The sequence below is a fragment of the Calidris pugnax genome, unplaced genomic scaffold, assembly GCF_001431845.1.
Source record: "Calidris pugnax isolate Ruff unplaced genomic scaffold, ASM143184v1 scaffold162, whole genome shotgun sequence".
NCBI lineage: Eukaryota > Metazoa > Chordata > Aves > Charadriiformes > Scolopacidae > Calidris > Calidris pugnax.
The window spans coordinates 95,207-122,151 of record NW_015090900.1 but is presented as its reverse complement, the minus strand read 5'-3'; the positions used below and the strand labels follow the sequence as shown (position 1 = coordinate 122,151).

The 26,945-nt window shown below is 43.6% G+C and overlaps 2 protein-coding genes across 2 annotated transcripts; both read left to right on the top strand.

The window, feature by feature from the left end:
- Positions 1–520: 520 nt before the first annotated feature.
- IFNLR1 (interferon, lambda receptor 1) lies at positions 521–6,721 on the top strand. Its single transcript, XM_014948640.1, has 7 exons — positions 521–692; positions 1,380–1,503; positions 1,761–1,942; positions 3,533–3,675; positions 4,196–4,352; positions 4,863–4,984; positions 5,168–6,721. Exons 1-7 carry the CDS (start codon positions 635–637, stop codon positions 6,086–6,088), a joined length of 1,707 nt encoding a protein of 568 aa, XP_014804126.1. The 5' UTR covers positions 521–634; the 3' UTR covers positions 6,089–6,721.
- Positions 6,722–10,860: 4,139 nt separating this feature from the next.
- Positions 10,861–19,842, top strand: IL22RA1 (interleukin 22 receptor, alpha 1). The gene is made up of 7 exons (XM_014948636.1): positions 10,861–11,129; positions 13,945–14,077; positions 14,800–14,981; positions 17,362–17,546; positions 18,018–18,153; positions 18,399–18,520; positions 18,712–19,842. Exons 1-7 carry the CDS (start codon positions 11,087–11,089, stop codon positions 19,717–19,719), a joined length of 1,809 nt encoding a protein of 602 aa, XP_014804122.1. The 5' UTR covers positions 10,861–11,086; the 3' UTR covers positions 19,720–19,842.
- The last annotated feature ends 7,103 nt before the right edge of the window (positions 19,843–26,945 follow it).

Sequence of the window (26,945 nt, the reverse complement as noted above, 5' to 3'; positions counted from 1 at the left end):
CCATGTCCTTTCACTTGCCCACACTGTCCATGGGGCAGATCCCTGTCCCATTTCTGCACTTTACTTCCCCCATCTGTAAAGTGGGGTAATTCCCTCATTTTTGAAAAACATTGTCAACCTGGTAACGTAAACAAAGAGAAAATCCTTGATCTCTTGCAAACACAAGACTATCATAATACCATAGATTGATTACTGTTTTAGTTATTGCTAGGTTATTATCAGATATCCCATGCAGTAAACCCTTATTTGATTTCTATTAATATTTCACAGCCACACAGGTAAATTCCAAAGGTCAATTTTTTTTAATGAGGTGCGTCCCAAGGTTAAGGCTCGCGCTGTTTTCCTGCGTTCCTTGAGCACGCAGCCCGTGCAGAGTTGGGTGAGGTTACACTGGAGGGCGCAGTCCTTCAATCTTCACAAGGTTTTATTTTCATCAAAAAAGCACTCTCAGGTCTGCTCCTGTCCCAGTTTCAACGTGCAGCTGGGCCCAGCCAGGAAGGCAGGCTGTGCGCATGTGTGCAGCTCATCCACCCGAGGCTCCTCCGGCATTCACCCGGCTTCACACAAGAAAAGAGCGCGATGAAAAGGTAGCAAGAACAGAAATATATTACAAGCAGAAAAGTTCTGCTTCGGCATGTCTACCTGGAGAGTCAGAGTCCTGATGGCGCTGTGCTTCCTGCAGCAGACTAGAGGTACAGTACGGCTGCCTGTTTTTCTTTTTGCTATGCTATGTGGCTTTGCTTGTAGGAGGAAAAGATATACATAGGTCAATTTTAAGCGGTTTAAATGGGAATTATTCACAGAAAGCGAAATATTCCGCTGTACAGAAGTGGCGATTTAAAATCTGTCTGTAGAATGTGTCTTGCTGAAGGCTAGTGATGTACATATTTGCCTGCCAGAAACAGTAAGTAGCAGGAATGTACAAAACCAAGGCTGTGTGCTGCATCTCGCTGCCTTCATCGTAGGATCTGCCCTAGAAGAACTGGGATTGAATGAGCGGTGGGAGCCAGCGGTGTCTGCCTCAACCAGGCACCGGGGGGTGGAAGCCCAAGGCAGAAGGGTTGGAGTTTCAAGGGTTGTAAACCAGGTCATAGGGAAATCCAGGGAGACCATGGGGGAAGCCACTCGAAATTATACCATAGGATGGTTCACACAAATGTAGATTCTAATTCTAAAAGCTGTTGAGATGAAGATGCTTTATAGGAGATGAGGAAAACGTGACTACATCACAGCCATACCTGCTTCTGGAGCCAATCTCCAGTCTTAAATGAACTGAGCTGCTCTGCCCCAAATTTTGAAACCACCCTGGTCAAAACTGGGTGATATTTCTATGCCCAAAGATATTTTAAATCACTCCTGTAATTTTCCCTTTCAATCAGGTCATGTTCAACTTCCCTCTCCTCAAAACGTTACACTACTCTCAAAGGATTTTGACATGATTTTGACATGGACTCCAGGAGAAGGCTCTCCACCAGATGTGACATACACTGTGAGGTATAAAAGGTAAGTGCTTACAAAGGATGCTTACAAAGGAGAGTATGGCACAGGGCAAACGTCTGTGCATCTCTACTAATCAATGGCATTATGACCAGTGACCTGGCTGCATCCTTTCACTAAAACCAATCCTTATCCATCTGGAAAGTGCTCCAAACTCTGAGCAAGATTTGGTACTCATCCTCCAAAACACTTCCTTCTCTTACTCTACAAATGATAACAAACCAGCATGTCTAATATTATGGTTTGCTTGTTTCTTCTTTTAGCCAGGAACGCATGGACAAATGGATGAAAGTTCCTCATTGCAAAAATATTCACGGAACCTCTTGCAATCTGACTTGTGTGCTTCCAAACTTCTTTGTTAAAGTTCAGGCTCGAGTAAAAGCTGTTTCTGGAAGATTCCAGTCGCCATGGGTAGAATCACAATTCAAGGAATACCATTTGGATGGTGAGTATCTATTAGGTTACAGCCAGGATGAAAGGACATCCCAACAACAGTGTTGGCACGAGCAAACGAGTAGACCACACACCACAGAAAGGCTCTCCACCAGATGTGACATACACTGTGAGGTATAAAAGGTAAGTGCTTACAAAGGATGCCTGATTGAGAGTATGGCACAGGGCAAACGTCTGTGCATCTCTACTAATCAATGGCATTATGACCAGTGACCTGGCTGCATCCTTTCACCAAAACCAATCCTTATCCATCTGGAAAGTGCTCCAAACTCTGAGCAAGATTTGATACTCATTTGGTACTCATCCTCCAAAACTTCCTTCTCTTACTCTACAAATGATAACAAACCAGCATGTCTAATATTATGGTTTGCTTGTTTCTTCTTTTAGCCAGGAACGCATGGACAAATGGATAAAAGTTCCTCATTGCAAAAATATTCACGGAACCTCTTCTGTAATTTTCCCTTTCAATCAGGTCATGTTCAACTTCCCTCTCCTCAAAACGTTACACTACTCTCAAAGGATTTTGACATGATTTTGACATGGACTCCAGGAGAAGGCTCTCCACCAGATGTGACATACACTGTGAGGTATAAAAGGTAAGTGCTTACAAAGGATGCTTACAAAGGAGAGTATGGCACAGGGCAAACGTCTGTGCATCTCTACTAATCAATGGCATTATGACCAGTGACCTGGCTGCATCCTTTCACTAAAACCAATCCTTATCCATCTGGAAAGTGCTCCAAACTCTGAGCAAGATTTGGTACTCATCCTCCAAAACACTTCCTTCTCTTACTCTACAAATGATAACAAACCAGCATGTCTAATATTATGGTTTGCTTGTTTCTTCTTTTAGCCAGGAACGCATGGACAAATGGATGAAAGTTCCTCATTGCAAAAATATTCACGGAACCTCTTGCAATCTGACTTGTGTGCTTCCAAACTTCTTTGTTAAAGTCCAGGCTCGAGTAAAAGCTGTTTCTGGAAGATTCCAGTCGCCATGGGTAGAATCACAATTCAAGGAATACCATTTGGATGGTGAGTATCTATTAGGTTACAGCCAGGATGAAAGGACATCCCAACAACAGTGTTGGCACGAGCAAACAAGTAGACCACACACCACAGAAAGAGTAACAGGCAGCTTTATGAATTACAGAGACTTGAGTGAGCACGAACAACAAGGAGCCATGATTATTTGAAAATACATTACCCTGCTTCAGCAGGGGAGTTGGACTAGATGATCTCTATGGTCCCTTCCAACTCTAGAAATTCAATGAAATTCAATGAAATCAATGCTCTCAGTGAACAAACCAGCTTCAAGCTTTCCCTTTCTCCTTCCTTCACATTTTGTAGCACGTGTCAGAATTTGTTCATCAATGTTCTCAGTGAACAAACCGGCTTCAAGCTCCCCACATGCCAGCAGAGGTATTTTAGATAAAAAAGAGGTATTTCTTTCCCTTCCTCCTTCCTTCACGTCTATCACAAGATAACAGTTACAGGTGTAGAGCAGTCACAGAAAAACGTTACTTCTGTGAAGCTTAGACACAGGCGAGCACTATTCTTATGGCTGGTCATTCAATTACAGTGGAACTGGCTCCCCCAGTGCTAAATGTGAATGTCAAGAAGAACTTAATCCATGTGAATGCCTCCTTCCCTATGGCCACCTGTGTGGAGAGATTATCTTGGATGTACGACTTGAACCTTTGGGAAGCTGGATCTGAAGACAAGGTCAGTAAAAGTGGCGCTTCTTAGATGAAAGGGAGGAACGATGCCCAGCTTGACTTGAAATAGCTTCAAATTTCTGGGCAGGGAGGGACTGGATCCAGGGCCTGGAGAAAATGAAATGCCCAAACCAGAGTTAAACCAAAGCCAGAGAAAAAATATTAGAAGAGCGTGTGTTCGTCCTTATTTTATTGGTAGTTCCCTGTTTTTATCAGGACAATGTGATGGGGAGGTTACACTACAGTCAGCATAATAGGGTGATATCTGAGGCTTAAAGCAACTAGTTCGGGTACCACTAAGAGCATGCCATGGCAGAACAGAGCACAGCACCAGCTGGAAAACCCACCCCAGAATCCATAAACCCCGGGAGAGAAGCTACAAACAGAAAGACATGAAGGGCCTCTCCACACACCTTCCAGCCACACAACATAATGAAGAGAATCATGGGCTAAAAAGGTAGAGAAATACCACTCAAACAATGAAAGAATCATCTTTCCAACCCTTTGTTCTTTTTCTTTCTAAACAGAAGCGATACGAACGTAACTTTAGGAAGCATACAGTGACTATTGACACCACTGCACTTAAGGGCAACTACTGTTTAAGTGCCAGATCTTCCTTCCAAAGCATTGACTTCAAGTACAGCGAATTCTCTCAACCACTGTGTGTGCTATTGAACCACAAAGGTATGGCCCTGCTGAGAAATTAATGTGGTAAGACAGCAAACGGGATTGGGGCAAGTCAAAGATTTCCACCAAAATTAGCTTTTCAATGAAAATAAATGGGTTTCTTGTTAAATAGGCTGGTTGGATTTTATACTGAAAGGTTCCTGCTTTCTGCAGAAATATTTTCATTTAAAAAATCCAACCCTGGAATATTTTCTGAAAATTGTAAAATATTGTACCTGAGTTATGCTCACAATGAATTTTTGGGAATATTAAAAAATGAAAAATATGTGATTAAAATCTCATTTTTGACCTGCTCCAAGTAAGGCACTCTCTGGTATCAACATTCATTTTTGGCTGTGACTCTGACGTAGAGGTAAGTCTGTTATCCTTTCTCTGCATTTGTAAAAAATAAGGATCTTGAGCCTAACATTTTCTGAGGTTTCTGAAAGAAAAACTGAATATAAAAGCCTGTTACTGCTATAAGATATACCAACAGCAGGAGACTATTTTTGTCTTTTTCTTTTTCAGCAATGGAATGGAAGTTTCTGCTTTATGCCACGATCCCTGTGTTCGTCTTCTTTATGACAACTGCCTTCATCATCTATTTGCTGAAACAAGATACGAAGCGAAAGAAGATGCCTCATGCTTTGGTACGGCCCAAACTCAAAGTCCTCCTGATTTTTGGAGGGTAAATGGGGGGGAGCGGGGGAGTTCTGTGCTTCATCAGTCCCATTTAAGTAAGCTTTTATTCTGGCATGTCCTATTTCCAAGCTTTTATTTGAAAAGCATCCCTAACTCACTGATCTGTGTGTCTCGTTTCTTCTCCCTGGTAGGATTTATCTCATGTAAAAGCTGCTGGAACAGCCGTTCACTGTGAGCCCAGTGAAAAAGAATTCTTCAGGGACTATCTTCTCTGCACAGAGAAGCCAGTGTCACAAAGGAAGACAAACCAAACTCTAGCAAGAAACAACCTACCATGGATGGCTTCTTTCCTCTCATCATCATCATCATCATTATCATCATCATCATCAGAAGAGGAGGAGGAGGAAGAAGACAGTAGTACTTTCATCCCATATACTGAAAAGCTTCGTTTTCCAAAGAGAGATCTCAACTGTCAACCATCCAGAACAGCTCAGGTGGAAACCAGCTTGGACTCTGGAACTGGAGGTCTCTCTGAGGGTAGTGAATCTATGCTTGATCTAAGTACCTTGGGTTTCTCCTTCTTTCCAATGAGAAAGAACGAGGTGGACACCTCAGGATCCCAAGGAAATGAGAAGGCATCCCTTTCTCACAGTTCTTCTTTGGGAAGAATATCCCTCACTGATGTGAGATTCCCAGGTCCCAGGGAAGATGATACAGGCAGGGATGAATGCCTGGAAATGACCCCTCTTCAAACACCGATGGAGGGGATTTATGACAAACTTCCAGCCGATGAGCACTACCTGCATAGGAAGGCTCATCATTTCACCAAGTGTCACCAGAAACGGATAGCTGATCTGCGTGTCCAGGTCGGTGACACATCACAGCTCAGTGAGGATCCCAGCACCAGGCTGCTCATTTCCTTTCAGACATTACAGGTGGCAGAAGACGAAGGTATTGCAAGTGACTGTGACAGCGAGAATTCTACCGAAGGGACACCTCCTGCATCCACGGTGCTAAGTGATGCGTTTGAGACTTCAAATATGGAGGAAAAATATGATCAAAAGTTTCAATTCAAAGGCTACCAGCACACACATTACATGGGAAGGACCTAGAGCACCCCACCAGTTCTGTGGTGTGTCTGGAAAATACTAGAGAGCTCCAAATATCCGGGCAAGGATGCCTAAACAGGAACAAGGACAAATAGCCAACAGTGGTGCTTTTTGTATTTATTCACCTGGACAGAATTTTTTCTACTGATGTCTGGCCTATGAAGATACAGGGCTTCAGGGACATAAAAGGTGTATTTTTACTGCTAAGTAACTAACGTGTGTTCACCATCCCTCTGTATAAGTACAGCTGCAATAAGGTGTTACAGCTCTGGCAGGAGCCAGCCAGGGGTGAGGCAGGTGGTGATACCTCCTGGAGGTACCACTGAAAACCACCTCTGAGGCTGCAAAAACACAACCCCGACCTGGGTGAAACCATCAGCTGGGTTCTGAAAACACAGAGTGTTGGGCCTGCATGGTGATTTTGAGCCAGGATGAACTGCTAACATTACGTTTGCTTCTCTGTAACTGCAAAATTGCACCCCTGCTTGGCTGGAAGTACCTTACAGAGATTTAAGGATGTGGGATGAAAAGAACTCTACCTCAACCGACAGAGATCACCTTCTGTATTTCAATGCAGTGAACTGAAGTCAAAATGATAAATGTGAAGCGTGTTTAATTATTATTTTTATATATACAAATACCCTTATTGAAGCTGAAATTCCTCCTGCTGTGCAGAATATCTGAGAGCTGCTTTATGCAGAGGCAATAATATTTTGATATATAACTCCATGTGTGTGTGTTCTTATGTTTCCCAGAATGACAAAGGGTGACTGTAGCTCAACCTGGAAAACATCTTAAAACAGGACCCCATCATGGGCTTCCTAATGCTTTGGTTTGAGTGGAATCCTATGAGACTTCCCAGATGGGTAACACTGGGTCACTGAAAGACCACAACTGTGACCATCTCTCTGAGCAAAGCATCACATCAGGAGTCCACCAGCAAAAGGCACAGGAGAGATAAGACCTCCCTTGACTGGGCAATCCTGTCCTTTTCAGTGTATTTTTAATTTGTGCTCTTCCCATCACACAGAAACATTCTCTCCCGTTTTATTCTTGTAAAAGGGCACGCAGAAAAGCAGAGCATTAAAAGAAAGAGGGAGACACACAACAGCCATTCTCTGCATTCAGAGAGAGCTGTCTCAGATGAGGGAAGGGTGTTGATGGAGGGTATTAAAGCTGACATCTTCAGAGAATCAGGAGAACAATACTGGAAAGAGGTAGGGGGTAAGGGGAGGGAAGTGCATTGAAAGAGAAAAGCAAAATGTACTAATTAAAGTACAAAGGGGAGGTGGGAGAAAAGATTCATCAGCTAGAATTTTCCTTTTCTTATTTCTTACCTGTTCTCCACAAGGTGTCCTTAGGTACATCCTACATTGTAATCCCTCCAGTTCATTTAGAAAGATATAGCTCATCCAAACATAATCACCACCCATGTTCTTGTGCAATCAAGGAAACCCCCCTGGCTTTGAGTTACAGGAAGCTCTGAAGTTGTGTAACCTCTATAAAATTAATTTGGCATGCCACAGCTCTGCAAACAGGGATCAGTGCTTTGTCTTGTCCAGGTTTTCCCAGGAAAAGGGAAAAGGCAGCAGGCCAGGTGAGCTGTACTGGTGGAGGCAGCATCCTGCTTCTCCATGTTTTCTTTCACCCGAGCTGGAATCAAATCTCCTACACCCCCGGACCAGCAATTACCAGGCTCCATGCAACCCTTACAGAGTGGGGCTCTGCCTGAGCCCTGGAGCAGCTCAGAGGAGAAAACCACCTTGATCTTTTTGGCCTTAAATCTATCATCTTCACAAATCTCTGGCACGCAAGATTTTTCTCCTCTTTCCCCAGCTGTGCAAAGTTAAAAGCAGAGTTCCACAGAAAATCTGTGGTATGAACTTCTCAGTCTGTTTTGGTCCTTTGGGACTACTTTCTGATCAGAGTTCCACAGAAAATCTGTGGTATGAACCTCTCTGTTTTTGTCCTTTGGGACTACCTTCTGACGTAGGCTCATGCTCCACAGTTTGGAAGTTGGAAAGCCAAGTGTTAATTTTAAACTTGGAACCAGCCTTTTGGAGATCTTCAGGTACCTAAAGATTCAGGGAGGTGTTTCCTGGGCTATTCAAAAGGTAACACCTCTCTGGAAATAAGGGCAGAAACAAAGTTTTAAGTTATAGTCTCAAAACTAAAGTCTCAGGTGCGCTACGTTTTCCTGCACCTCTGCCTTATCATGGGTCATCACACCGCAGAAGCACGAGGCAGTGACGTATAATGGAATCAAATAGAAATACTTTAACAAGCTATTCAGGAAACACCCTAACAAAGAGTTGTACTTAATTAGATGTAGGCCACCCCGGTGGATAGGTGTGTCTTGTTTAATAAACCATGAGGCTTCTGCATTTGTCCAAGTGAGATGAAAGAGACAAAAGGACAGCTATGCATCATGGCATGGTTTGAAGCATAAAGCCCCATTAATACTGAAGCAGGGCAGGGAAGAGAAACAGCTTCAGGAACAGAAAATCCATGAGGTGAAGAGGTAAGCAGAAGGGGTAGGAATTTCTATCACATGTTTGGCCGCAAGGATTGAACAGCAAAAGCAGAATCACAGAATCATAGAAAGGTTTGGGTTGGGAAGGACCTTAGAGATCAGCTTCAGAAGCACAAATGGTTTGTAGTTTGATTAAACTGGCTAAATACTTTAACAAGCTATTCAGGAAACACCCTAACAAAGACTTGTACTTAATTAGATGTAGGCCACCCCGGTGGATAGGTGTGTCTTGTTTAATAAACCATGAGGCTTCTGCATTTGTCCAAGTGAGATGAAAGAGACAAAAGGACAGCTATGCATCATGGCATGGTTTGAAGCATAAAGCCCCATTAATACTGAAGCAGGGCAGGGAAGAGAAACAGCTTCAGGAACAGAAAATCCATGAGGTGAAGAGGTAAGCAGAAGGGGTAGGAATTTCTATCACATGTTTGGCCGCAAGGATTGAACAGCAAAAGCAGAATCACAGAATCATAGAAAGGTTTGGGTTGGGAAGGACCTTAGAGATCAGATTCAGAAGCACGCATGGTTTGTAGTTTGATTAAACTGGCTGTAGGTGTGACTCACTTGTAATAATAACAAAAAAATCTGGCATTCAGGAGCTTTAAATAGGCTTTAGACAATATAAAAGCACTGCTCCTAAGGAATTTGTCTAATGCACGGTTGTCTTACGTGGTTTAGGGCAGATATACCTGGTAAAGTTTTACTAGGGCTGGAGCCATCACAATTTGAACAGTTCTCAGTGCTCATAAGGACAAAACCAGTTGGTTTTGCTTTGGTGGAACCTCAGCTTTATGCAATGGTCCAGTTAGTCCGGTTTGGGTTGGGAAGGACCTTAGAGATCAGATTCAGAAGCACGCATGGTTTGTAGTTTGATTAAACTGGCTGTAGGTGTGACTCACTTGTAATAATAACAAAAAAATCTGGCATTCAGGAGCTTTAAATAGGCTTTAGACAATATAAAAGCACTGCTCCTAAGGAATTTGTCTAATGCACGGTTGTCTTACGTGGTTTAGGGCAGATATTTCTGGTAAAGTTTTACTAGGGCTGGAGCCATCACAATTTGAACAGTTGTCAGTGCTCATAAGGACAAAACCAGTTGGTTTTGCTTTGGTGGAACCTCAGCTTTATGCAATGGTCCAGTTAGTCCTAGGCAAAACTGAGGACTGAGGACAGGACAGGACAGGACTTCCCTATTTTGTGAACAGTTACGAGCCAGGGAAACAAACCAGGGAGGTTATCCAGGCTGTGTCAAGGGAATAGCTATACTATAAAAATTCAAAAGCAGTGGCTAAGGATATTCAAGTGACTTCAGGGGGCTTTGGATCAGTTTCCTAAGCCTCAAATGTAGCATGTGTGTGTGAAGCTTTCTCTGCTGAGGACATCTTGGGTAAAATAAGCAGCACCGTAGCTCCCCCAGTTCTTCAGATGTCATACACATCTGGTGGCTCTAAATCCACAGCTCCTGGAGACAGGCAGTTAGTTTTCACTTTTAACCCAAGAGGGAAATGTCTTTCCCTCTTCTGAGAAAAGCCTGAAAATGTAACTTAACAGTACCCTAAAAAAAACTAAGAACGTTATGGAAAAGGAACTATGTCTCTTGCTTGTTTAGATTTCATATAAACTCCCAGTTCTTACCACGCGGCATTCAGGACACTCGGAACAGAGCCTTATATTATAGGCAGCCACAAAAATAAGCTGTAGGTCTACGGTGACACCTGACAAAAGCCATGGGACGGCACATGCTCCTGCTACAGAAAGGCTCCTACCTCCTCTCTGTGTCAACAAGAAACCTTTGTGCCCCCTTGTAGAGCAGGGACACGGAAGACTCGAGGAGCCCGTGCTCTGCCCAGTACACAGCAGAGCTCCATGCTGGTCATTTGGCCCCCATCCAGGGCCAGTGCGAGAAATAAAAGAGCTTAAAAACTAAAGATCTGGCTGACTTTCATTTTAATAAAGTATTTGAAGGTATTGCTTAAGGAAATAGGTGTCTTGCTTGCAGGAGTTATAAAACTAACTAGAAGCACAGCGCTAAGTTTTCTATCCTAGAATTTGAACAAGTCAAAGTTACCTGACCAGAAAAGCAAGCCCCAAAACTGAAAAACCTCAGTGAGGGCTTTCAGGCAGGAAGCTCTTTATCAGCAAAATGGTATTTGGCACCTTTTCAAAAGCTGGGGATTTTCTAAGCCTCTGGCTTGTGCACCTTTGTACAGTTAGGTGTGCAGGGCTCAGAAGGGGAGAGGTGATCCTGTTGTCACTCTTACGTTCCCTCCGACACATGCGCACACATCATGAGCTGGTGAGCTCAGATCCGAATGCAGGCGGGATGGGATAGCAGCTCTGCAGCCTGTTACTGAGCAACAAATCCAACCTGGCCTCACAAACAAGATTTTAGCTCTTGTAAAAGGTGATTCACCCACACACAGGATCAACAACTGCCTGTGCTCCCAGCCCAGCTTGCATAGTTATTCATGAAGCAACTTCTGACCGTCTTGGCTGCGTTTTCAGTGGTCGGTAAGTCCTGACTTCTCCTTTTCTATCACTGATTGTAGTTGTTTGTGTTTGATCCTGTAGCATGGGAGGTCGTTCAATTATGTTTACTGAAAAAAAGACCTACAGAATAAGCTTTTGTCTGAGGTTGTTGAAAAGCTCTCTTCTGTTTGGCTCTCTCCCTTTACTATTTTCAAAGTACTGTCGGTGTGCTCAGTGCTTTAAGGATTAGGAGGGAGAAGAAAAGATTCCTTCACTTCAAGGAGTTTGCCACTGATGTGTTACAACCCAAATCCTACAGGAGTAAAGGATATTCAGGGACTTCAGGGGGCTTTGGATCAGTCCCCCTGCGTCTCGGGCAGAGACGCAAATGAATGCAAGAACAGCCCTGATTATAAAAGAGGTACAAGCAAATAATGTATTGCTATAAAGCCATTTCATCCTACTCCTGATGTGGCGTGAACCAAGGATTAACTTGCTGTTTTCAAATGCTGGCTTTTCAGGAAGAAACCTTATCATTCATCTATCCCTGTGTCCGTGATCTTATGCTGTAGGGAAGGCACCTGCAGAAACTTCTGAAACAGAGGGACTTTCACACTGTGAAACATCCCTGTTCTTCTCTGCCCACGCTTGACGGTGCTTGTATACGTTGCTTTGCATAACTGTGTTTTAGTCTGGATAAATGTGGAAAGGCAGATTTCCTACTTCTGATATGATCAGAGCATTGGTGACTCAGTTTTCACGGTGCCCAGACAGGGAAACCCACCCCCCTTACCCTGGCTGCTGCATTTCTGCCTTGCCGGGAAGATTGCGCTGAGCCTTGTGTGAGCCGAGGCGAGTGTTGAACTGCAGGTGAGGTCAGGAGGAAATCGGAATGAGACTGCAATCCCATTCTGCATTTCTGCACTGCTTCCCCACCAACACGCCATGCACAGCAGGACTGAGAACTGGGTCTATGTCTTTACACCTAATTTTCCTCCTATACAGCCAGAGACTTGTAACTGCTGACACTCAGGTCTCCTCCGCGGAGGCAGCGGGAAGAAAAGCTTGGAGTGAGGATCCAGGAACTGGTGTGGTTTAGTCCCTGCTCTACCACAACTGCTCACTGTGACCTTGTCCAAGTCATCCCCATTCTGGTCCTCAGTTTTCCCATTTGTAAAACTTTTACTTGCTTTTCACACCATTTTTTTCAGGAGGGATGATGGGGTGGGGGGAGAGGCTCACTCATGTTTAATGTGTCAGGAACAGCGTGGTGAGTAGGACTCGGGAGGTGATCGTCCACCTGTACTGGGCACTGGTGAGGTCCCACCTCAAGGGCTGTGTCCAGTTTTGGGCCCCTCACCACAAAAAAGACATTGAGGGGTTGGAGCGGGTCCAGAGAAGGGCAACGGAGCTGGTGAGGGGTCTGGAGAATAAGTCTTGTGAGGAGAGGCTGAGGGAGCTGGGGGTGTTCAGCCTGGAGAAGAAGAGGCTGAGGGGAGACCTTGCTCTCTACAACTCCCTGAAAGGAGGTTTTAGAGAGGCAGTGGTCGGTCTCTTCTCCCAAGGCACAGGATATAGGATGAGAGGAAATGGCCTCAAGTTGCGCCAGGAGGTTCAGATTGAATATTAGAAAAATTTTTTACATGGAAAGGGTTATTAAGCCTTGGAATGGGCTGCCCAGGGAAGTGGCTGAGGCACCGTCCCTGGAGGTATTTAAAAGACGGGTTGACATAGTGCTTCACGACATGGTTTAGTGATGGTTTTTTATCAGAGTTAGGTTGATGGTTGGACTAGATGATCTTAAAGGTCCCTTCCAACCCAGACAATTCCATGATTCCATGTTGAGTGTCACTTACAAGCACCATAAAGGGACTGTTCATTTTCAGCAAGTGCAGACTGAAGGCCATGCAAGTTCAAGGTGATAATTTATATATTGCAAATATACTCTTGCAAACCAAGAGTATATATAATGTATAATCTCTCTTTGAGGATGTGTCTGTAATTCAAGTGTACAGAGCTTATCATTTCTGACGGTTACTCTCCACCTTAGATGGTGCTGTGAATCAGCCTTGAGAACATTTTACACTGTGTATTCTCATGATGGGAGAGCACCAGGTCTCCAGGACACTCTTCCACACCGCCTGCTTGCTGCCAGTCTGCTGCAGGTGAATCACGGTGGTGTCCAGCTCTACAGAGGCAGCTCAGACCAGGGGCATGTTTGTCATTTCTGCTTATCAAAGCCTCATCATCCTCCCTGGGGAAGGGCTCAGAAAGCAGGGAGCTGGGTGAGTTGTTTGCCTTTGCCCTGGCACACCCAGATCAGAGTCCAGGTATCAGTTGGTCGTGTGTCGCTCTGTACGGGCAGTCTCCGTCCGATAAAACATGGAGTGCGAGACATCACTGACGGTCACATCTTCGATGATGTGCAACACATCTCACCATATTACTTCCCTGAGTCTGGGCAGAAAGCAGAGACATTCATAGACATGAATCTAGCCTTGAAAACAGGTGGTTGTTCTTAGTTTCCCAGCCATTTAACTGCTGTAAAAGAAACCTGATAAGGAACTCAAAGATTTTGTTTCTGACTCTGAGTTTTTTAAGTCTTTCTGTAAAAATTCCTGACTTACTTTTCTTTGGGATGAGTCAACGATCACTTATACAGTGGTGTGTGCAGGGTTTGAACTCCTGCTCTGTTCAAGCTTCTGCTTTGTCTCTCAAGCTTCAGCCCGTCTCTCACAAACTGGAATTGGTCTGATATTTCTGGTCACTAAGGGGCTGAGCAGCATTGGATCCATATTCATGTGAGGGCTAAAATGCTAGAATATGCATTTTACTCCTAGTTTCTTTGCTCCCTTAGGCATTGTGACTACAGAGAGGTCATCATGTGTGAGACGTGCAGTATTTTCTTCTACAAACTTTGAGAACATCCTGACGTGGGAAACTGAAGCAGATATTCCCCCTGGCACTGTATTTGATGTCCAATATAAACAGTATGTGAAATTTGCTTCTTTTTTTTGAGTTCTGTTGTTATTAGGGTTACTGTTCTCAGACAAAGAAGGGCCAAGAAAGAAAAGCAGATTTTGCTGTTTCTGCTGCTTGTCTTACTGTTGCGGAAATGGTTCTGCTCAGACAACAACTCAATATAGGACAGGATTATTTAAACTGGTAGATGGTGCTCAGTTAAGCAAATACTTTTTACATCTTGAGTTGCCAGCTTTACTCCATTACTGAGCTCCTCTTTGCTTTCAGCAACTTCCTTCTCTCTATTCTGTAGTTTCCTCACCTGTAAATACAGGTAATAGCAATTGTCTTCTGTTGGGTCAGTGTCTAGAGCTCAGAGAATCAGACCAGTTTTATTACCTTCGGGGAAGTCTGCAAACTGCTGCAAACCTGCACGCACACACTCAGCGTCAGAGCTGTGCAAGGAGTCACAGACTCACAGGACACTCCTGTGCCTGCCTTGAAATAAGCTGCACTTCCTCATGGCAATACCCACTCAGGAGCCATCAACGGGAATGGATTAAGGGCTGTAGTCCAGGGAAAGTTTCCCTGCCCTGCCCTGGAATGGAATATTCCTTACCACTTGCTAATTACAATAATGAATTAAAAAAACTGCTAAGAGTTGGTCAAACAGCCTGTTTGGATCACTGCGGAGAAGGGTTGTAGTGCATCTGTTCTACCACACAGACTAAAAGCCTTTTTTTGTCCTAAGGTATGGAGAAAAATCCTGGCTTAACAAGCCTGAGTGCCAGAGCATCACACAACCTTTCTGCAATCTCAGTCGTGAAACAGAGAACTTCACAGAGCATTACTACGCCAGGGTGAGGGCCACCGGCCAGAACTACTGCTCCTCAGACTGGGTGCGCTCAGAAAGATTCGAACCCAAACAAGAGAGTACGTACCGCTGCTGAAATCTATTCTGTCCTGGATCCTAGGGATTCATTCCAAGTCTTGCTGGTGTTTAGGATGGCATTTCCTCTGATTTCAGTATCGCAAGACTCCGTGCATCATAGGAAGGGAGGGAAGGCCTGAAGAATGCTTATTATTATTGAGCAAGGAGGCAAATGAGCAAACGGGCAGGGCCTTCCCTGGGGTCAGATACAAAAGTGGGATTAGAGGAGAAAAGGAAAAGCCAGGTTTCCTTGAAGGAAGACCTGCTGTTAAGGCTGATGAGAGGCAGAAGGAAACGATAGGCAACCTGAGGACAGCCAGTAATACAGTCACCGGAGCTATGAAATGTGAACTCCTGAAAATCAGGAGCCAGACCAATGGATACTTAACGTTCCCAAGCCCTATGCAAGCTCGGCCACAGACATACATCATAGCCTTTAGGAGCCTCATGGGCTCTGTGACTAAAATTTTCCTACTGCATATTTTCCAAGAACAATTTCAGGTGGCGTTAGCAGACCATGGTTATGAAAAGCCTTCAGCTCTTTGCACAAAATAAGCTATGAAAGAGCCATAGTTTGGTTTGATCATGAAACTTTCACTTCTCATTGCAGCACAGGCATTAGCACGTGTGGTGAGGTTATCCTACCCCCCAGAGCCATTCTTTTCACTTTGATGTTTTCAAGCTACATACCCTTAGAGGAACAGTGAATGCTGCTTTTCAACACGCTGCTACAGATCGGGTTAAACCTCTGCTTAAATGTTGGGTGTAGCCTATGCCTTTCACTGAAGATAAGTGTAGGTACAGAAGGCGTGAAGTAAAAATCTAAAGCCAACATCTGGTGTAGGATGGGAATAGGAATTTAGGCAGCAGTTACCCGAGGGCCTGGTGGTGGGATTTCACACTCATCACACACGTGTGAAGGAGGATGTCCCTGTGCAGGACAGGGAAGTGACACAGAAGCAGTGACAACATGGGTATCGCAAGACTCCGTGCATCATAGGAAGGGAGGGAAGGCCTGAAGAATGCTTATTATTATTGAGCAAGGAGGCAAATGAGCAAACGGGCAGGGCCTTCCCTGGGGTCAGATACAAAAGTGGGATTAGAGGAGAAAAGGAAAAGCCAGGTTTCCTTGAAGGAAGACCTGCTGTTAAGGCTGATGAGAGGCAGAAGGAAACGATAGGCAACCTGAGGACAGCCAGTAATACAGTCACCGGAGCTATGAAATGTGAACTCCTGAAAATCAGGAGCCAGACCAATGGATACTTAATGTTCCCAAGCCCTATGTGAGCTCTGCCACAGACATACATCGTAGCCTTTAGGAGCCTCATGGGCTCTGTGACCAAAATTTTCCTACTGCATATTTGCCAAGAACGATTTCAGGTGGCATTAGCAGACCATGGTTATGAAAAGCTTTCAGCTCTTTGCACAAAATAAGCTTTGAAAGAGCCATAGTTTGGTTTGATCATGAAACATTCACTTCTCATTGCAGCACAGGCATTAGCACGTGTGGTGAGGTTATCCTACCCCCCAGAGCCTTTCTTTTCAGTTTGATGTTTTCAAGCTACATACCCTTAGAGGAACACTGAATGCTGCTTTTCAATACGCTGCTACAGATCGGGTTAAACCTCTGCTTAAATGTTGGGTGTAGCCTATGCCTTTCACTGAAGATAAGTGTAGGTACAGAAGGCGTGAAGTAAAAACCTAAAGCCAACATCTGGTGTAGGATGGGAATAGGAATTTAGGCAGCAGTTACCCGAGGGCCTGGTGGTGGGATTTCACACTCATTACACACATGTGAAGGAGGATGTCCCTGTGCACGACGACACAGGGAAGCGACATGGAAGCAGTGACAACATGATCCTGAGGAAAAACTGGAGGCGAGAATTTCTAAGGACAAACACCGGCGAAGGGTGGCAGTATCTCCAGTTGCCTGATTTTTCCTATTCTCAATGAAATACAGCTCAAATACCTGTACAGAAGGCGTGAAGTAAAAACCTAAAGCCAACATCTGGTGTAGGATGGGAATAGGAATTTAGGCAGCAGTTACCCGAGGGCCTGGTGGTGGGATTTCACACTCATTACACACATGTGAAGGAGGATGTCCCTGTGCACGACGACACAGGGAAGCGACATGGAAGCAGTGACAACATGATCCTGAGGAAAAACTGGAGGCGAGAATTTCTAAGGACAAACACCGGCGAAGGGTGGCAGTATCTCCAGTTGCCTGATTTTTCCTATTCTCAATGAAATACAGCTCAAATACCTGTATATAAACAGAAGTAATAATTAACAATGAGCCTGGGATGTGTATAAGATGTATGTAAGATGACCTGATAATGTATCAGCTTTAATCTTAACAGCTGCCTGTTCTATCTTTTCTAGCTGTTATTGGAGCACCGGAAGTGGAGTATATTCCTTACGCACGGTCTGTAAAGTTTCTTATCCGGTCCCCCTATACTCCACTGAGAGGTGAGGATGGCCAACAGCTAACTGTAGAGGACATTTCTAGCAAATTTGGTGCTGTGGATTATCACTTAACAATATTCAACCAAAGGACACAGCAAAAGGTAAAGAACAACCTCAGACCACCAGCCCACCGACCTTTGTAAATCACATTTTGCGTTAAGACAGGAAAGGACCTTAGAGTTTATACATAATGGATGAGATTTTTGATGTACAAGGGAAAGTCTCAGAGTCTTTGACTCTCAGTAGACAAGAGGAACTTTAAGCATTCCTCTAGAATTCTGGAAACGAAACTGGATTTTCCCAAGGTACTGTATAAGTAGCAAAAAGTAAAACCACTGGTGACTAAAAAAGAGAACAACTAAATTAGTTCAAGTCTTAAGGAACTGAAATGCAAAAATTAAATACAGTAACAGTAGAAAGCAAATTATATAATTCGATATATACGGAATTGCTATAGTCCTGTAACACCTCATTAGTAAATTAAATGTTATACTGAATTTTGCAATCTGATTTGAGAAAAATGTATGCATTTAATCTTTCTAAAATATAGAATTTACCTTTATTTTAAATAGTGGACAAAGAATGAGCACAGCAAAGAATTTGAAGTTTCCGACTTGGACCCTGACACTGAATATAATGGAACAGTATATATGTGCCTCTTCCAGAGAAGCAGCAAAGTTCAAGTATTTTGGGTTAAAACACTAGCAGGTGAGGTTGTTAACTCTGCTAATTTAAAAATCCAACTGGGATATTTGATACACAAAAGAGTATGATTATCAGCTGGTATGAAATAACGTCTTGGTAAAGATCTTGAAGTAACACTGACTTTCCTCACTTAAAAATCTAGTCCTATGAGACTAGACTTATAACATCATTTAGGTAATCTCCTGCTGTTTTTCTAATCCAACTCTCTGAAGCTACATTTTCCACTTGTTTTCTTCCCCACTAACCAGACAACACGTGGCTTCTCTACTGCTTCGTGGCACTCGGATTCTGTGCTGGACTGGTGTTTGCTACAATTAGCTACGTCATCTATAAATACATCAAGCAACACAGTGCACAGCCTATGTCTTTGGTAAGTGTTCTTAAGTGATCGTGGCAAATCTTTAAAATGCTCAGGACTATGTGTATGCAAAAGAGAGACAGTTTGTCATCAGTTACTGGCTTTTACTGATATTTCTCCGAAGAAATGTTAAAGAATCTAAAGCAAACCTTCAAAGCCACAGCTTTTGTTAATTACTCATGTTTGTGTGTCTACTTCAACAGGACTTCAGAGGAATTTCATCATTCCAGCCTCTTACACTGACAGTGGAACATATAATAAAGCCCATTAATTTTTCCAAACCTTCACTTCTCATCCCTGAAGTGCAGTTACCACAGATCACCCAACATTTGGACAGAGCACTGGAGCCGCCGTGGTCTTTCCCTCCACCAGAAACTGCCTATCAGCAACAGAGGGATGTACCCACCTTCCAGCTGCCCGCTGAGCCCCACTGCCTGCCAAGCCCAGCTCCTGCTGGTTACGCTCCTCAAACAGCCAAGGAAAGCCTTCCCAAGGGCAGTCCCACCAAAATTCTGCCCCTAACCTATGGGGTGTGCGTCGAAGGCACAGACTACGTCGACAAGAAGAGTTCGCAGCCAAACGAAAAGCTAAAGGAAGTTTCTCCAGATAGTTCTGTTGGTGGAAAGCTCATAACCCAGATGCTGGACAAGAGCTGCAGCCACTGGAATTACAAAGAACAGAGGCCAAACTTGGCGTTGTGGAACAGCAGTGACAAAAGGGAAACAGTTCTCTTACCAGGGAGTCCCGGGCAAACACAGCAACTGCTGGTGCGGACTGACGGGATAGAAAGTAAAGTGTATGTGTCCCAGCTGTCACTGTCTCTGCTGGAACAAGAAGGATGCTATAGACAACAGACAGCAGAACTGCCACTGTTGTTGTCTTCAGTGAAAGTTGACACAGACTATGCTCCAGAGGATGAATCACTGTCACCTCTGTCAGCAACCCTCCTCTTCTCAGGCGGTACCAGTAACAGCTTCCCTGGAGAGAACACAGAGCGGTGGATGTCGCCAGGTTCATTCTCACATCCTGCAAATAAACTGCAGTTCCCAGAGACTCACGAAACAGAAACGTTAGCAGCAACAAAGGAGCTAAGCTGCACAAAACTGAATAACGTTGTGTTCCAAGACACTATCTCAGACCAGGGAAATGGCACTGCTCTCACAATGCTCTTCAAAGACTTGGACTTACAAGTGCTGTGGGATCAGGATTAAAACACAGAATTCTATTAGGATGACAATGATATTAAAATCCAGATTACGTTTGCTTGCATGAAGTAGTAGCTTATCCTGCAAACAGTGCAAATAAACATACCTAATCGTGGATATATTAACATGGCCCAGACTTGTCTGACTCTTTCCACTATTGTCTGTCCTTGGGATAGGTACCTTTACTCATATAATTACTTAATGGTACGCTGCAATACTGTAAATAATAGGCCTTTATTTCTTGCACATTCTTCAATTTTTTTTATGAAATAGACTACATTAAAAGCTGAGTTAAGACTCAAGTTCAAATTCCAGATTACTGAAAATTTAGCAAAATTCACAACAGAAACTGTGTTTGCTCTTTATAAACAAGATAGGTCCAAGATACAGCCACCCCTTGAAGAAATTCAAGTGCAGATGTATGGAAAGATAAAAGGATTAAATATATTATGGCACAGTAAAATAATTAAATATATATTGGTGTTCTACCCTTGGATATATGATTTGTGCAAAACAATAGGCTGCTTCCATGAAATGGACTTTGCCTTTAAAGTAGTCATTGAAACTGCTGTAATAGCTCCTGATGCAGCAATTTTGAGAAATTACCTGTCCCCTGTCCTGCTGTGCTCTTTAATGCCTGTAGAAAGATAAAGCCTTTTTCATTTCTGCAACAGATTAATGCAGTCTTCACCCAGTTCTGACAGATTTCTCAGCTGCTGCTCATTTCTTTCTCTGAAATAGTCACACATTCTCTTCTTTTGAAATGCCCAGGGAGGAAGCAGCCAGGAGGCAGGAATGTGAGGATTTACACTCATCTTGGTTCTGTCCTCAATCTCAATTTACACTGATCTCAATTCACGCACTCAATAATCTACTAAGGAGACAAGGGAGCTCTTGAGGTGCCTCCTCTCGCCCTTCACTGACACTGTGGGTGAGGACCATGTTCCATTTATGTGGTAGAGAGAAGTCTACAACTGCAGAGCCCTCCCTCCCCTGCTCCTGTTACCAGCACGTCCACCTCCAGGCTGGAATGAACCAAACCCAATGTGAACCAAGAGCCAAATTCCTTTAGCGCTGCACCTTTACAAAAAGCAAGTTAAATGGTATTTATTCAGGGGACAAGAGGAAAGAATTTTTCGTTAAGAGGAAATCATAGTTCAGCCTGTTTGTTTCCACTGGTGCGGTGAAAAAGTGTGAGTGTCTAATGACATCTATGTTTAGAGAAATGAAACCATTTATAGGAATAAGCAAGGCTTGGAATGGTATGGGGAAGTTCTCACTTGAGCACTGCCAGAGAAAGGCCGACCAGAAGCAAAACTCAGCTGTTCTCACCATGAGCACACTTAGATGTTTTCTCTATCCAACGAAGCTGATTGAGGCTAAACTCCGCTTGCTTTGGTGTGATTTTGCAAACAAACCATAGCCTTATGGAAGTAAAGGGGTTTGATGTTTCAACCCACGATTAAAGGGATAATCTTAGAAACTTTACAGGCAAAGGTTCAGCTCTTAGCTCCAGCATCAGTAAGGAACGAAGCACTATGGCCCTGTCACATGGGGCCAAAAGGTCAAGAAGCCAGACGCAGTGAGGAGGTGTCACGGTGAGGAGGTGTCACGGCACAGGGTATGACAGGTATGAATGTGTGCAAGGTCCGGGCAGCAGCCTGGAAGGACATTTCCATTGTGTGAGCTTCACCTCATACCACTCAGTATCAACAGTTTCGTGGAATGTCGTTTGAGCTGTTTCACGTACTCTGTGTCCAAACTACAACATCAAACCCAGCACACACAGAGGCACTGCAGTTACAGGAGTTGCAGCAGCCCAGCTCTGGGGTTTCCAAGGAGCTCAAGACCCCAGGAGTAACATTCTGCCCCACTGACCCCCCCCAGAGAGGCTGCATTTCAAGCCAGTGATGCCAATTACCTTATTCAGAGTTGCCTGTGGGCTGCATATCTTGTGTCAACAACATTCCCAGTGATGCTACTCAGGGAATGATCAAATGCCACATTTTGGCTCATGTTGTGAAATACAACCCTCAGCAGAGGGTGAGTATGGGCACCATAGCGCGGAAGGGAAGGGGGCCTTAGGAGAGCTTTAGATGCTGCTAAAAGATACAACATTCCCTATTTAAAAGCCTTTATCAAATCCCTCAGCAGACCCACTGCCACAGGGTCTGATCATGTCCTGCCCTTAATAAAGGTATCATCTTGGTGCCCCAGGAGGAGAGATGGGAACTGAGGCACAGAAAGCCTCAGGACCAGATATTTAGAAAATATGTAGGTACCTAAAGATGCAAAGCTTCCCCTAGCTGGGATGTCAATCTCTTCTTCAGGCACATTAAAGCTATGTTGCTTCTGACTGTGCTGAAAGGCTGCATTGGCAGGAATGATCTCAAAGGCTTACAGCCCAGCTACTGCCCCATCCTGTCCTCATCCGTTCTACCCTGAACAGCAGCAACTGCAATGAAGAGGGAACACAGTCAAGAGAGAGACTCTGTACGCTGTGTCTCAAGGAGGTGACTGGCAGCAATGTTCTCAGCTTCCTGCTCTCATCATGGCTAAGTCAATATTTATCTTTTTAGCCTCGATATACTAAGCAGGAGGAGATCAATTCCTGTCTCATGAGTCACCTCTTAAATTTAACAGGAAGGTTATCCCTTCTAAAACTCTTTCTCTTGGGAAAAGCTTGGAAACAGATGTTGATGGTACCCAGCTTTATTGTAGCTGTGCAAGGAACGTGCTCGTCCATCTCCCATCAACATGTGCTGACTTTATTGCTTTCTGCTTCACTGCTTTCCCTAATCAAATTGATAGGTTTGTTTGTTTCAAAATGCATTACAGCAAACAGCTACAGTGGGAGCTAATTATCTCATTCTGCGTAAGGACATTTTCAGATAAACAGCAGGATTTCAACACTGTTTCAAAGGTCTTCCCATGCAAACCATCTGTACCAACCAACAAACCGTTCCTCATTTATCTTGACTTTCCCAGGTAACAGTTTTGATAGCTCTAGATAATAAAAAATAGAAGCTTTGCCACAAAGACCGTGCTTATTCCCAAGCAGATGTCACGCCGATGACAGGTGAGCATTGCAGTTCCAGTTGTCACAGGGATATCAGGGTAGCAGGTGGCAGCTGTAACCCTAGAGCCAAGTATTACTCTTTGTCTTCTCGGCTAAATCGGGGAGCTGTCACTTGGCCGCTCCCCGTGCCAGCAGCCCCACTCCCAGCTCACCAGGGGTCCCTGCACTGGGAGGGACACATCGCTGCAGACCGAGCCTCACGTTCTCCCTCGTTATCTGTTTTGGCATTGGAAAGTGCCCTGTTTGAAGACTATACAAAATCATCGCTTTTTTAACAAGTCCTTTGAGGAAAATCTTACTCAAGGAATGAATTAAAAGGTCCACGTTCTGGAGACAGAATGAAGCAGAGCTGAGAGGCAGCTCGGAAAGTATTAGGGACCTTGATAAAATAGACTTTATATCTTTGCTCTGGCATCACACTGGCCGAACGGGATGGCTGTCAGTGATGGGGAGGGTTGATGCTGCAGATCCAGCAGCTGGACCACAGCGCTAAGCAGTGGCCTTACACCTGCTGCTTCCGAGGATTTAAAATGTCAAGGGACATCTTCTTTCTTCTCAGACTGAGATAATGAGAGCTGGGAGACACAATGATAGGATAACCAGACAGTTGACGTGACAAAGATGAATGAAATTATTTATATTAAACAGAATAGACAATAATTACTCATTACTTCTCGTAATACAAAATTCAGGAAAGCACTCAAATGGTTATGCAATTATTCAAAACCAATGAAATAAAAGTGTTGCTCAGCTTATACTGAAATATATTCAGCCATGCCTGCCCAGTAGTACCCGTTTATTCCTTTCTCAGGAACGTGTGAAACACAGAAGTCCTTGCAGTTCTAGTGCTGATCCCGCTGGGTTTCGGCTTTGTTTTATTTGGATGGTGAAGCAAACAAAGGTTCCTAGAAATGGAGCCTACTGATATCGGCAGGTTGACTCAAACTGTGCCAAATTTAATGCTGGAATTCATTTCCACAAAGCCTTGTGAAAGCCAGAATCAGAAAGTGTTCAAAAAGGAATTAGGGATAGGACTATTAGAGACAATAAAGCAGAGTCCAGCTCAGGAAAAGCTACGAGCCACGCTCAGAGGCGGTACTGGGCTGAACGGACCTTCAGCTTCATCCACTATTGCAATTTTATGGCCTCTTTACAGACTTGCAGCAGCTCTGAGAAGCCCACAACTGACGCACTGACTCCTCAACCAATGAAATGTAGCTGGCAAACATCTGGCTCACAAACTGGTCTTGCAGCCTCAGTGTTTCACTACCTCAAAACCTTCATTTCTCCTTCTGACACCACAAAAAATATCACCTGCTTCTCACATTGCTGGGGAAGGTTTATCTTGAATGCTGAAACTGCAAATCTATCTCAAATAAATGGAAAAACGGTAGTCTCTGTTCTTTTACCCTACCCCAGACTCTCAGACACCACCAGGTGTCTGGATATATAAGTTCCCCTGCCCTTGTGGCAGCAAGCCTTCATTTGTCTGTAATAAAGAAAGTGCAATCATCGCAGCCAACCAAAACATAAGAGCTGCTGTTAGCTCCTGGTCTAATTATACACTGACATAATTTGGCTGGAGTTGGCATTCACTAAAGAGATGTCAAAGTAAATGATTTCACTCTATTATGCAGCAATTTAGTAAATGATTTCACTCTATTATGCAGCAATGGCAATGTTAACCCAAGGGAAATTCCTGGAGGAGATTAAAATATTCATAATTCATTTTAGATGCCTTGTGAGCTTCTATTTGAAATGAGCAGAGAATAACCCAACACTCCGAAGCCTGAATTTTGGAGGCACCTGTCTTTCCTTATATCATTTGGCAAAGGCAATGATTTGCCCGATCTGAAAAAGAGTTTGTGATTAGTTGCCATCGCAGTAAACAGCTCCGACTGCGTAACCCCTGCATGGGTCTCCCCATTGTCACCGCGATGGCATGGTAGGATGCTATATTTAAGACTCCAGGATGGGCACTCAAACATGGGGAACATTCTTTTGGGGAGAGTCATTCTTAGTGTCATCAAGAGGGAGAAGGAAACGCTCCTTTGTCCTTTCTCTTTCACGAGGACAGGCACCCTCACTGTAGTCTTCACGGGGTGAGTTTGGTTTATCTGTAAATAAACTACTGTTTATAGCAAGATTTTATAAGGTCTTCATAGCAGCACCAGCTATTTTGTATGATCTCTTTATTTGACTTGCACTTCAGAAATAGACTGTGCTTCGTGATTGTATCTGCCTTAAAGTGTCATTACTGTCTTTCCAGTGTTGTTCTTATGAAAATACTGTTTTGCTTCATGTTTTCTCACGAGAGTCTATTCTGGTTTACTGGTCTGTTTAGAAAAAAAATTATACTTGGATTGAAAAGTGTAGGTTTTAGCAGACCAATAATCTATATGTTTACAATTAACATCAGATTATAAAGCCCTGAACATTTTCCAGGGAAAAATAAAATATTATATAGCAAAAATTAACCTGGATCAGTAATTGTTCATGAAAATGGAAACAAAGATCTGATGCCCAGTAGTCATTCTGCAGCTGAAACAGTCCTGAAGAGAACAGTATTCTATGTAATTACAAAGATATTTTTTTCCATAAAAGCCTGTTTTATTTTCTTTTTCTAATACTAGCCAACATTTCTTTGTTTCTTCGAACATTAATGTCTACTCAGGAAATATTAGCATGATAATTCTGTATTTTTATTTACATTTTGGGATATTTTGCATACACCACAACAACTCTGCTTTTTCCATAGAACTGTGTTTTTCCATGTACTGTTCCTAAGAAATTTGTTTACGTTAACAGAAAATTGTACTACTAATAAAAGCTGAGGGGTTCATATTTTTTATTGTTTTAGGATTAGAAAGCAGTAAAACTAAAATCCAGATGCAAAATTTGCCAAGGGAAAATTTCAATGCTGGAATACGAGCTAGGGAAAGATTTACAGGCGTGTTTTAACAAGTCATTATTCAGCAATAATTACATTTCCAAAGCTGTTTTTACAAAATAACCTAAGCTCTTACAACTTGAAAATCTGAATGGTTTAAGGATTGTGCTGTACGTTTTTGAACCAATTGCAGGACAGAACGGGATATACTTTTAAAATTGACTTTTGTTTAATGGCCACTCATTAGTCAGTGCCTAAAAGCAGCTCGCTGCTTGTTCCCAGAGCTGTAGCAACAGCCTGGTTCTCCAGCAGCTGATGCAGGAGAGGGACAGGAGCCAAGAGCACTGATGTTTGCTCCCCTTGTTTCACCTGTAGGAGAGGGATCTCTCTGGAAAGGCTTCTCTGGTCACTCAGGGGAATATCCTGCTGTTAACTGAGTCTTTAAGGCTAATGTTTTGAAGAATGTTATGTTTTTATCAACCTTTTTCTAAGACCTAAGAATAAACTGTTCTCTTCGTGATGCACTCAAAGGACTGGTTGAGGCATTATCCTCTTAAAGTATTGAACTTTAACTGTTCTTGTCAGCAGCTTTGATACGCAGATGGGAATAGAGGCTGAAGAAATGCTCTGTTTTGGCAACTTCAACTGGAACTGGTTAGTTCCAGAAAATCCACTTGGATTTTCCAACTGCCACTGCCTCCAAGTGATCCCTGCAGAGCAGCCCCTGTGTTTGGTTCAGCAGCGTTGCCTTACCTAACCCGGGGCACATCCAGGCAGGGGTAGGACATGGTGCAATCACAGTCTGGGTGGCAGGTCAGAGGCTGTTTGGCATCATGGCTTCCCCTGCAATATAGTTTCCAGACTGTTTACATTCTAACCTTTTCCTCTGTATCTCACTACCTAATGTTCCATACCTTATTTTGTCTCCGATCTTCCTTATCCCTCTGATCTCCCTTTCCATGGTGCTCCTCATTTTCCTTCGTGCTATATTGGGGGTCTGATCTAATGGAACTCCCTGGAAGAATATCCACCAGGTTTAGAGCTTAAGATCAGTCCTAGGAAACCAAATCTCCCCAGAAAGTGCTGCCTACCTACTGTTCTCTTACAGCTTCAGCTGCCTTTAAAGACTTAGTAACTTCTTCATCTGATTCCATTTTTCACAGAAGCATCACAAAACAAACCCTATTCATAGTCTGAAAGCCAGAACACAGTATTATATGACCTTTATTATTATAGTCTGAAAGCCAGAACACAGTATTATAT